The sequence below is a fragment of the Helianthus annuus genome, chromosome 6 (assembly GCF_002127325.2).
Source record: "Helianthus annuus cultivar XRQ/B chromosome 6, HanXRQr2.0-SUNRISE, whole genome shotgun sequence".
NCBI lineage: Eukaryota > Viridiplantae > Streptophyta > Magnoliopsida > Asterales > Asteraceae > Helianthus > Helianthus annuus.
In genome coordinates, this window is record NC_035438.2 from 13565695 (window position 1) to 13577921 (window position 12227).

General features: G+C 34.7%; 1 protein-coding gene across 3 annotated transcripts; it reads left to right on the top strand.

Moving 5' to 3' along the window:
- Positions 1 to 395: 395 nt before the first annotated feature.
- Positions 396 to 7993, top strand: LOC110864783 (acyl-CoA thioesterase 2). Of its 3 annotated transcripts, none has more exons than XM_035974402.1 (18): positions 396 to 578; positions 681 to 773; positions 3929 to 3996; positions 4086 to 4167; positions 4332 to 4378; positions 4888 to 5013; positions 5164 to 5241; positions 5873 to 5960; positions 6118 to 6230; positions 6357 to 6419; positions 6489 to 6544; positions 6656 to 6760; positions 6855 to 6911; positions 7034 to 7135; positions 7279 to 7327; positions 7425 to 7493; positions 7627 to 7706; positions 7781 to 7993. In XM_035974402.1, exons 1-17 carry the CDS (start codon positions 560 to 562, stop codon positions 7702 to 7704), a joined length of 1293 nt encoding a protein of 430 aa, XP_035830295.1. In that variant the 5' UTR covers positions 396 to 559; the 3' UTR covers positions 7705 to 7706; positions 7781 to 7993. The 3 variants fall into 3 exon arrangements, with proteins under 3 accessions (XP_035830295.1, XP_021969623.1, XP_021969625.1); XM_022113931.2 differs by lacking the exons at positions 396 to 578; positions 681 to 773 and adding exons at positions 2547 to 2736; positions 2839 to 2931 and having other exon boundaries at positions 7775 to 7993; XM_022113933.2 differs by lacking the exons at positions 396 to 578; positions 681 to 773 and adding exons at positions 2547 to 2736; positions 2839 to 2931.
- The last annotated feature ends 4234 nt before the right edge of the window (positions 7994 to 12227 follow it).

The following is a 12227-nucleotide window of genomic DNA, read 5'->3' on the forward strand; positions in this document are numbered from 1 at the left end:
CGGTAAATTCAGGGGTATTCTCAAATAATGTTTCCTAGATGTTTAAAGACTAACAAATGTCCAAAGTGCTGCTTCTTCGTTCGCGTGACAGAAAGCTAACGCGTGACAGAAAGCTACCTTGCAAAATTAAAAAAATTAAATTGACACCTTCAATACGCATCGTATAGGCCTATACGATGCGTATTACTTTTTTAGAGGGGACATTGTCAGCCTTTGACTGACCTAAAAGTTTGAACCAACCTTAATACGCATTGTATAGGCTTATACGATGCGTATTGAAGATGTCGATTTAATTTCCCAAGGTGTGCCAATAATACGACCCTTGTACAAAACTAGTTTCAATTCTCAAGAATGTCCCAAAAATACATGTGATTAATATATTTAAACCTATGGCCAACCATTTCAAAATAATACACAGCCGTACCGTATCTTTGCTCCTGTTTATTATCATCATTCACACATAACCGACACTATAATAAAATAAAATATTATAAATACCTAAAATCACAACAACTATTTTGGTCCCAGATCATCGCAAAATTTGTGGTCAACATTCAACATGTTCAGTTCGGAAGCAGGTAATCATTCTACGTAGTTTCCAAATCCTAATTTCTTCCAATTGTTAATGTATTATCAATCAACAACTTGATTTTGCTAATATGATGATATTTGATTGTTAGTTATCGAGTTTTTGGGTTGCGTGTCGTTGCTTCAGAGGCTTCCGAGCTTATCTCTTCGGAAAATCGCACAAGTTGTAACTGTTAAACATTACGGTAATATTAATATGTTATAGGCTGATTATCTCTTCGGAAAAAGTTAAGTCATTATTATAACACTTGTTCTCGAAGAAAAAGTTGTTAACATATGTATTTTCCAGCTATGCAACTTGTCAACCAACGCTGGAGTATTTTATCTCGTTAATGAATGTGTTCATATCCCTCCAAAACTTAATCCGATTTTCAAAATTAGTACACAGTTTAAAATACAACAATACAAAAATCTCAACAAGTTTTTAATTTGTTAATATATTTTATAGAATAACCAAAAATTTTTATGATTTAATTGCTGTATATTTATAATATATATCACCCAATGATTTGCATATATAAAAATAAGGAAGAAATAAATTTTCGTTGCATGTTGGTAAGTTTGTATTTCTTTTCTTTCGATCCTATGTAACTTTTCATAACCGAATCTAGCTTAGAGGGACGTTAAGATTTCCAAGAAGATGAAAAGTTTAGTTTGGATGGTGTGATGGAAGAACGTCTTAATAATAAAAGTATATGTATTTTTATGATAAATATGACTTTTTTAAGCTTGTGGTGAACTGAAGGAAATATATATTGAGGTTGTGATTATTTTCTATAGATACGATGAATAAATATAAAACATTAAAATACTTCTTTCAATGTAATAAAGATAAAACTTTAAAATATTCTTTCAATGTAAATGACTAGAAAGTTTTTTTAATACCATTTGTTTATCTTCTATTGTTTAAGATATTTTAGACTATAAAAAATAATTGTAAATATTGTAAGACTAGAAAAGCATGAAAACTCAAAAGTCAAAATCCCCTCTACTTTCTATAGTGTAAATGGCTACTATCTATCAATGTAAATGACTAGCAATTTGGTTACATATCTGTATAAAAGAAACCAGCCCACTAACTATTTATTTTTTGACGGCTAGAACAACTGGTATCGTTGATAGCGGAAACTACTTTGTGATGGAATGGTGTAAATGGGTGCCGATAAAATGCAACGTTTTTGTTTGGAGAGCAGAGATGAACCGAATCCCGACCTCGGATGCATTGCGTAAAAGAGGCATAGACGTGGGTGACGGGATTTGTCCGTTTTGTAAGTCGGAGAACGAGACCGTGGAACACCTCTTTACGTCGTGTATTTCGGCTGTGGTCCTTTGGCAAAAAATTAGTCGTTGGTGTCGTATTCCGCCTATCTTCGCCTTCTCTTTCAAGGACTTGTTGGAGATTCACCTTGATAAAAACATTGTTAACGGAGTCAAAGCTGTGGTTTATGGTATTATTGTTACTGTTGGTGCTTGTGGTCGGCACGGAATAAGGCGGTATTTTCATGGGTTGAAGCCAAGGTGGAAGGTGTTTTCAGTGAAGTCAGATCATTAGGTTTTTTATGGTATAAAAGTAGAACTAAGAACAATCTCATCTCTTGGTCGGATTGGTGTAAATTTGTAATTATGTAAGTTGTCTTGTGTTGTGGCTTGCCCGGTTTTCGGGTTTGGTTGTCTTTTAATGAAGTTAGCCTTTAAATAAAAAAGCATGTGCTGAACGAGGTCCTAGTTCCGATGAAGAGATAAATTCGCCCGAGAAAACTCCCATTAAAAACAGAATTACTCACGTTAATAGTTAATAACAAGTCAAATTTGTTTCAACATTTTAAAACCAACATATTACTAAAACCTACCGTTTGACCCTTTTCATTTCAAGGACCACAATATACAAATATATTGTACAAAACTAATTTCAACTCTCAAGAATGTCCATAAAATACACGTGATCAACATATTTTGGTCAACCATTTCAAAATTATTCGAAGACTCGTACCGGATATTTTCTCCTGTTTATTATCATCATTCACACATAACCTACACTATAATAAAATAAAATAAAATATTATAAATACCTAAAATCACAATAACTATTTGGCCCCAGATCATCGCAAAATTTGTGGTCAACATTCAACATGTTCAGTTCGGAAGCAGGTAATCATTCTACGTAGTTTCCAAACCCTAATTTCTTCCACTTGTTAATGTATTATCAATCAACAACTTGATTTTGCTAATATCATGATATTTGATTGTTAGTTATCGAGTTTTTGGGTTGCGTGCCGTTGCTTCAGAGGCTTCCGAGCTTATCTCTTCGGAAAATCGCACAAGTTGTAACTGTTAAACATTACGGTAATATTAATATGTTATAGGCTGATATTGTTATTGAGTTATTGGTGAATTTAATGATTTGATGATGATGATGATGATCAGTGATTTAAGTTGGTCTTATTTTAGTTGATATTGTTTAGGTTAATTTGATGTTCTAATAAGCAGTGATTTGGTAGAAAGTGAATGTTTTAATTGATATTGTTTAGGTTAATTTGATGTTGTTGAATTTTGAGTAATATATTAATGATACCTTGACTTTTGATTAGTGTGTGTAATTGATGGATGGAGGATAGAGAGACTTAACTGTGGAAATGCAGGGTCGATAGCCGACGACAAACGGTAGCAAACTATGACATTTAGCATAAAAATAACATAGAAGTGGAGTTAGAAGAGTTTGAGTATATGGTTATAAGGTTATAATTTATAAATTCACATCCCATTCTTTATCCTTATCCTATAATTTAACAAAAAAAGTCACTATTCCAGAAAATTTTCTCTCGTTTTTTAGTTTTAAGGATGGAATGAGTAATAAGGAATGGATGGGATATAAGGATAAGGAAATGGGGTGTGAAGGATAAGTATTGGATAAGATATAAATAAGGATAAGGAGTGGATAAGATATAAGGATAAGGAATGGGGTGGAGTGGTGGTTTTAGGTAGTTTTCTTAAAATTTAAGGATGGAATGAGTGTAAGGAATGGGATGTGAGGGAGCGAGCGAGCTAAAAATATGTATTGGGGGTTAATCAACAAAATCATTAAGAGAAGTACACGGTATCATTTAACAACTCACACGATTATATGGTTGATTGATACGGTGAAACTTGTAACCAAATACGCCACATCTGCAGCATAAGGGTTCACATATTACAAGTGAAAAGAAATACTTAAAATATATATGAATTTACATAGCAGAATCATAGAAAACACAATGGATATGGTCATATGGGTATCTTTTTTTATGAAGAAAAATCTCTTAGATGTTTATTGACTTATTAGTCGTAATTTCCCCTTTTCAAGATCCTCAAGAATATGTTGTTCGAGAGGGAGAGGCCGCAAATGGAATTTACTTCATATGGGAAGGCGAGGTAACTTTACCCTTGTGCAACATGTTACTTGTTATTCTAGAATTTAGATGCATATTTCAGTTCGGTTTACACTTAACTAAATTTTGCAGGCGGAGGTCTCTGGCCATATACATGAAGATGGGCATAATCGGCCAGAGTTCCAACTTAAACGTTTTGACTACTTTGGCAACGGTGAACGCCTGATTCCATCGTCATATTCTTGCTTATAAATGTTTAGGATTTGTGTTCATTCACAATCATTGTAAACATCAATAGTTTGATTCATTATTGAACAACTAAACAAGAATGCACATAAAGATAAATGAGTACTTAGGTTACTTCTAATTGTATTGCAGGTGTAGCGGTCTCTGCGCAGCAAGCAGATGTCATTGCCCTCACTAAGGTGTTTGCATAGTTTTTTTTCTTCCTTTTTATATATTTTCCCCCTTTAATCGGTCTGATGTTGCCTTAATTGATAGCTTCCATTAGAGATGCTAATTTCTACACAGTTATTTATGGATGGGTCAATTTGGGTTATATGTTTTATCTTTAACGGGTAAACATAAAAATCGATGAAAAGGGAACGGTTAAAAGTCTCCCATAGTGTATTTTTAATTCTTGAAACCTTCATAATTATTTTATTTAAAAAGTTAACTATTAATGAGTAATATCATATTTTAATCATATTTGAGATACTAGTTATTCATAAATTGCTGTTACAATTTGGACAAAAAGTGTTACGGGGTCAATCCAACGCGGTTGACCCGTTCTATCCGCAATCTGTTTTGACCCGTTACTGATCCTACCCAACCCGCCATTTCGCCACTTCTAGTCATAAAAATGTAGTAACTGGTATTTTGAAGGAAGTGGAACCCTTGCTCAAAGCGTCTGATATTTCCTTTGTTGTGACAGCTGACCTGCTTAGTGCTGCCCCATGAGCATTGCAATTTGTTGCAGTCAAAATCAATATGGAGTGCAGAACAAACTGTTGAAACATGCTCACCTGTTGAGAGCATATTGCATCTTGAGCCTATAGAAGTATGTAAGCTAGATTTCGAAAAGTTCAGATTTTTTTTTTAATGATTTTAGCAGGCTAGGGTATGTTATCTTCTTAGCAGCATCAACATATGTCTGTACAGTACGTTCATTAAACAAAAATAACTAATATTTGTAATGGTTTCTATGAAGGTCAACATATTCAAAGGGATCACATTGCCTGATGCTCCACGATTCGGGAAAGTGTTTGGAGGACAGTTCATTGGACAGGTACTATTTTCATTCATCAATAGTTTACAGGATCATATGCATATGCACCTTGTTTTCATTCTTTATGATTTGGGAAAGTACTTTCATATGTTCGTATACTCTTTTATAATATAGAAAATAGTTTCATGCCAATGTATCATTTATAATAGAGTAAAATGCCATTTTCGTCCCTAAGGTTTGTCCAGTTTTGCAACTTTCGTCCAATGGTTTGTTTTTTCGCATCTGGATCCAAAAGGTTTGAAATCTTGCTGTTTTCATCCGGCTCGTTAACTCCATTCATTTTTCTCCATTAAGTCAGGGGTGTTTTTGTCTTTTCTCTTAACTTAAAGGGCAATTCCGTCTTTTTCACTTTATGTAAAAAGACCGAATACCCCTGAAAAAGACCGAATTGCCCTTTAAGTTAACAAAAAAGACGGAAATACCGCTGACTTAACAGAGAAAAATGGATGGAGTTAACGAGCCGGTTGAAAATGGCAAGATTTCAAATCTTTTGGATCCAGATGTGTGAAAAAACAAACCTTTGGACGAAAGTCGCAAAAGTGGCCAAACCTCAAGGGATGAAAATGGCATTTTGAAAATATTTAAAACGCAAATGCAAATTTATATTTTCTAAAAAATTGACTTGATGCAGGCATTGGCTGCGGCATCAAAAACTGTTGATTCGCTCAAGATTGTTCATAGCTTACACGTTTACTTTCTTCTTGTTGGGGATCTTGAGCGTAAGTCCTACTCTTCATCTTTTGGGGATAATGAGTAACTAACTCTGTTAGCTTATAAAACTGATATCATGTATGTTATACATTGTTCCATACCTATAAGTGGAATGGCTGTTGCAATATATTAAACCGTTTTCTTTCAATCTTTATATGTTTGCAGTTCCAATTATATATCATGTCCATCGCGTACGTGATGGCAATAGTTTTGCTACCCGAAGGATAGATGCAATACAAAAGGGAGTGGTGGTTTTCACAATGATTGCATCATTTCAGGTACCGTTGACTATTCATCTGTATACAGCCAAAGCTAGAAACATCAATTAGTAAGTTTTTTTTTTTTTTTTTTTTTTTTTTTTTTTTTTATTTTTTATTGATCAAGTATGGGTTGATATTTTACAGAAGGAAGAAGTAGGATTTGATCATCAGTTACCTTCAATGCCAGCTGTCCCTGATCCAGAATTGGTACCGGAACTAAAATGACCACTACTTAAAATTGCTATTTCGATTAACTCCAATGTTTGCACTTTGCAGCTTTTATCAATGGAAGATTTGCGGGAGAGACGCCTTATTGATCCCCGTCTTCCCAGGTAGATTCCATTATCTATTCAAGAGTCAATGGGTCAAAATTTCCGCCTGTATCATTGTGCATAGCTCCAGTTTGGAAATAAGGTGTGTAATAACTAAATTTATTGTTACAGGACTTATCGTAATAAGGTCGCGACAGCAAAGTTTATCCCGTGGCCTATCGAGATAAGGTTTTGTGAGCCTAGTAATTCAACCAACTTTGATAAACGTCCTGCAAGGTCAAGCGCTGTTCATGAAAGCATAACAAACCTTTTAAGTTTTACCTACTGTGTTGACTTCATGGTTATTCGGTATCTTATTTTATAACTGCAGTTTGAAGTATTGGTTTAGAGCAAAGGGAAAGCTCTCAGACGACGAGGCTTTGCATAGGTGAGTAGTAACTTTTACTGTTCCGTATATACTTAAGCTGATGATAAAGGTTCATGTGAAACATATATATGTATCTATAATGTGAAAAATATTGAAGTATCTGCAAATGATATATTCTGCAGATGCGTTGCAGCATACACTTCAGATCTCATATTTTTAAATGTCAGTTTGAATCCTCACCGTGAAAAGGGATTGAAGACTTCTTCTATTAGCTTGGATCACTCGTAAGTACTTCAAGAGCTTTAACTAATGAAACAGATTGTTATATTAACCTCTTCCTAGTGTATAACTATAGATGTTACGGCATTCTTATTTAATTCTTATTTAATAATGTTGATCTCGTCTTGATAATCTTATTTTTCTATAGGATGTGGTTTCACCGGTCTTTTAGAGCTGACGAGTGGTTGTTGTTTGTGGTAAGTGCCAACTAGAAATCAGGTTTGTTGTTTTTTTTCTTGGCGTTTGGCTTCTGTGTTTACTCTTCGATTTTAAAATTCACTCTTTGTTATATAGATATCTAGCCCTACTGCATACAATGCCCGCGGATTTGTTAGCGGGGAAATGTTCAACAGAAAAGGCGAGGTACGTCACAATATGTTTTTTTAAAAAAGAACTTAACACACCCATCTTAATATTCATCTGTTTGATGAACCAATCAAGTGTGACCAAATGTAAATTTAGGATAATTTATGTATGTATGTATGTATGTATTCAGCTCGTTGCATCTATAACTCAAGAGGGGTTAATAAGGAAAGCGAGAACATCTCCCTCGCCTGCAGTATCAAAGTTGTAAAGGTCGACTTTTACAAATAACAAATTCGTCTTCGTGGGCGCGAGTTGATTTGAAGTTACACTATTTGTAGGTTCAGTTATTCTGGATATCTAAATCTTCAAACAAAGGAAATTGCTGTCCAAATCAAGCCTTAAAGATCCCAAAACCTTAGTTTCGGGTAGGGTCTTTATCATTCTTTTGGCATTTTCTTTATGTATTTGAGGACTATATATATGGTATGCATAGAATGAATCTGAATGAGGTATTGCATTTAAAATTGTGTTCCTGTTATATGATGATTTATTCTGTAGCTATCGTGTTTCAAGAAAGTAATTATTTTATGTAGTTATATCATTCTACTCAGACTGTGCGTTGTGGCACCCGTTAGCGCCGCGGTGAGCCACGTAGGCGGCCGGGTGGCTCACGAGCGGTCACATGTGAGTGCCGGGGTGAGCATGGTCGCTTGGGCGAGCGGCCATTTTGGGAGTGTTTGGAGGTGTGGTAGCTTGGGCGAGCACAGGGTAATTACAACAGGCTCAAGTGAGGGGAGGCGCGAGTGAGCAAGGTGATGAGTAGGCGTCTAGTCAGCGCCATGTGTCGCAATATTAGAGGATGAATCCGGGTTGTCAAGTGAGCCACAACGGGTAGTCTCTCTACGAACTCATTAATAAAAGTTAGGGGGATTATCCCCTATGAAATATGTTATGTGCATAATCAACACCACCAAGGACTCCCAATACTGGTTTTGTCAGGGTTTCGTCAGCGTGGCACGCGGTTTCGATGCTGGAAGACCGATCTCATAGAAAGAAAAACCTTGAAAGTGGTATTGGTTTGGACCAGAATTTTCTGGTCGGTCGGAGGTTGAAAGGAATCCATTCTCACTAGTCACTATCCTTGACTACTTTAGTCTCACACCACCACTTTTACATCCTATCCTCACCATCCTTTAATCATATGAATCTATCCTTATTACCCTTAAAACCATTTTAATTAAATTAAAAAAAAAACATTTAATACATCCTCACCGTCGTAAACCATGGGATGGTGTTCCCTTCGGCACCCCGCTGCCACATTGTCATCCCAATCCTGTCTTGACTTCATTGCGTGTCACACATCTCTTTATTTTTTCTTATATTTTTGAGAAAAAAGAGACGAATTTAGGTTACAAGAAAGATTCAAACTTGCAAGCACGTAGGCAAGCATCGGTGAAACGTCATCATATTGTGGCTAGAGGTAAGAATTCTACAAGCATCGGTGAAACGTGATCAAATTGTGACTAGGGCTAATAATTTTACGTGATCTTTTTGAGATATCAACATTAATATTAAAAATATTGCTTTACAAGGCTACTTGTTGTGGAGTGGTTTTCAATACCATCCCACCCAATACCAACATCAAACGCCAAAACATGGTGGTTAAAGGGGGACGTCAAGGGGGGACACGTTACCCCCTTGACGCATGTTAAAACAAAGAGTGGGTGGGTCCATTACCCTCCACCAATCACATGTGCATACATACACATTTATTTATTTTAATTTTATTTAATTTTTACTTAAATCATAATGTACTTGTTAAAAGATAGATTAGTTAAAACCCACTACCTACGTAACAATATTGTAACAAAACGTTATTGCACTTTTTAGATAAATCACGTAATATAAATATAGTTATATTAAGCACTAGTATTGTTGCTTTGTTGTAGTGGATCACAACTGAAGTTGACAAGAGAGAGTGGTGTAATTAATTGGTATATCAAGTGAGTTATGTTCTAATTTATATAACCTTAAAGATAAAGGTCGGTGCAAAGCCAAAATTACTATTTTGTCCTTTGTTTAATCCTTTACATAAATTACAAGAATGCCATGGAGAGAAACTGTGGGTGTTGACTAATTACCACCACCGTCACGTCTTCATCACTGTCGTTGGTAACAAAAAAACCCTCTGACATCTGAAACATATGGTGCCATTTCGATTCCACATTCGCCTTACCACATCTGGGCATGAAACTTGGGTGATCTAGAGAGAGAAATATGGTTTGAAGGTGAGTGAGAGAGAGAGAGAAGCAAGAGGGAGTCAGCCGGAGGTGAAGCCCGGTGAAACTCCGGCGCCGCGAAACAACGGCGGATCTCCTCTGCAATTGTAGATCGGTGAAGGTTGGGTCTCTTTCCGGTGACGGTTTGGTCTCCGGTATGAGTCCAACATCAATCGATCCTTGCATGTGTTAACACGCATTGGATCTATGGCGGTGGAGGCAACGTCCGGCCGGTAGCGTGGTGATACATTTTGGTGGTGGTGTCAATTGATGGCTTTTTCTTTGGTGTACAGAGAGAAAGGCCAGTAGTTATCACCATTGATTTTGAATTCAATTTTTTTAGTGTGGAAAAAGAAATAGAATCTGGATGTGAATAGCTTTTATAAATTGGATTGAAATCCAATGCTGACAAAAAATAACCTCTTTGAAATAATACTATAAACACATTTGAGTAATTTTATCGTTAATATTAATATTAATAAACATGATAATCAAAAGTATGTGAAATAAACTAACGATCTTTTAAAATATATCATCAAGTATATATTCTATATATTAATAACTAAGGATCTTTTAAATTTCAAAGATTCGATACGGATAAATAATATTAAAGAAAAAGAACGGCTCCACTATTTTGACGTCTATGTTTCGATAAGAGTTTCATTCAAGATTAAACAGGTCAAATACAATCAGTACCATAAAGAATCGAATTCATAAAATCATTTCTTTGTGTATCTTCTTTAATATTTTTTAACTGTTTCTTTGTATTTACTTATTTATTTTTTCTTTTTTATTTTTTTTAAGAATCGAACTATGTTTCCTTTGCTATAGCGAGTGTACTGAAATCGGCTGAGTTTTCATCTGCACAACGCGCAGGTCTCATATTAGTCTGGACCAAATAACCCATACACGGTTGGGCAGTCCTGGTTTGAGTGGGCCAGTCAGTAGGTCGATCATTAATTTGGTTTGGGCCATATCAGTGTAATGAATATGGGTTGTTAATTGTAATGTAAGTCTATTTATGGGTTGTATGTAATTATATTTCTTTTGGGACTGGTTAGGCTGCATATAGGTTTCAATGTATAAACAGTTTTTGAAATTTTAAGTTCTCAGGTTAGTTAATTAGTTAAAGATTTAAGTTTTTGGTTGAATCCCTACATTAGAAGATTGTTTAGTTTTTTAAGTTATGTGCAGTGTTCATTAAGGCTTAATTTGTATGAATTCTTCAAATACAATTTAGCTTTTAATAACTGAACTTACAAGACATCTGTTCACATTACTAATATGTTATTTTCTCTATTTCTTACACAGTTTGGAGGTATTTCTGATTATGACTTCATCTAGATTAAGTACTTCAACAATGGATTCACTACTACAAAATGGAGTATTAGACGGCGTTGAAGTTTTATTTTGTACGTTATATATCCTATGCTTTTAAATAAGTGAAATTTAGAATCCAATGTTCATATATGTATAACTGCATGCTATTGAAATTGTCAACGTGTAGAACTTGGCATTCTATGGACAACCTTTTGACCTTTTCCTTTTTTAGGTGGCTAGGATCGTTTGAAGATTCTCTAAAGTTCGTTATCGTACTTTTAAGGTAGGTGTTAAGAACTTATGGTTTATGCCTTATTGAAGTTTTGTTTGTTTCTTTTGTGGTTTACTAAAACTTTTCTTAACTTTCCGTCTGGATATGCATACATGTTAGACGCTAATAATATTATCGTGTTTAATGTTATGATAATTTTAGTCGTATTTTAAAATATCAAGCGTACTAGGCTCTCTTCTTAGGCTGATACTTATTATTTTGGTCATCCGTCTGGTTATGCATACATGTTAGAGGTCAATACTATTGTCGTGTTACTGTTATGATATTTTTAGTTGTCTTTTAAGATGTCATCATCATGTAAGCGTACTAGGATCTCTTCGTCGGTTGATGTGTCTTCTTCTTTTGGTCATTACTTATATTTGGACAATGGAGACTATACTAATGTTTGTGAGCATTGCGGTGCTTTTTTGGTTTGATGAACGCATAGTTGCAACATCTACCACCCGTCATCTTCCTTAATTCCGCCAACTATAAACAACCTAGAGATCGCCGCCGCAACGCGCGGCATCTGGCACCATCCTAGTGTACTAATATAAATGATTCATTTTAATTTACTTTTTCTTTTCTTGGTATGTAGATTTTAAATAATGTTACATGACATTTTCTCTTCTAACCTCATAAATTTTATTTATATTTGTTTAATAATTTTTTTAAAATTAATATTAGTTAATAACCAATATATAGATATCACTTATTTTTATCCTTATCTTTAGCTAAAATTAATAAATAACTTCAATTTTGCAATTTGGACCTTTTGTTTTTTACTTTTAACCCAAAGTCTTTCATCTTTTGTAATTTAATCCCAACTTTTTTTATTTTCAATTTTAGTCCACTATACTTTTCATCTTTCCCAAGTTTTTCGTTTCGTTCTAAATTTTGTGAGTTAATGCACCGCAACGA

Excerpts from the sequence above, each read along its gene's own strand:
- LOC110864783 (XM_035974402.1), top strand. Across the intron at positions 4,379-4,887 it reads ATGTCATTGCCCTCACTAAG|CTGACCTGCTTAGTGCTGCC; the intron begins GTGTTTGCATAG and ends TTGTTGTGACAG. Across the intron at positions 7,328-7,424 it reads ACGAGTGGTTGTTGTTTGTG|ATATCTAGCCCTACTGCATA; the intron begins GTAAGTGCCAAC and ends TTTGTTATATAG.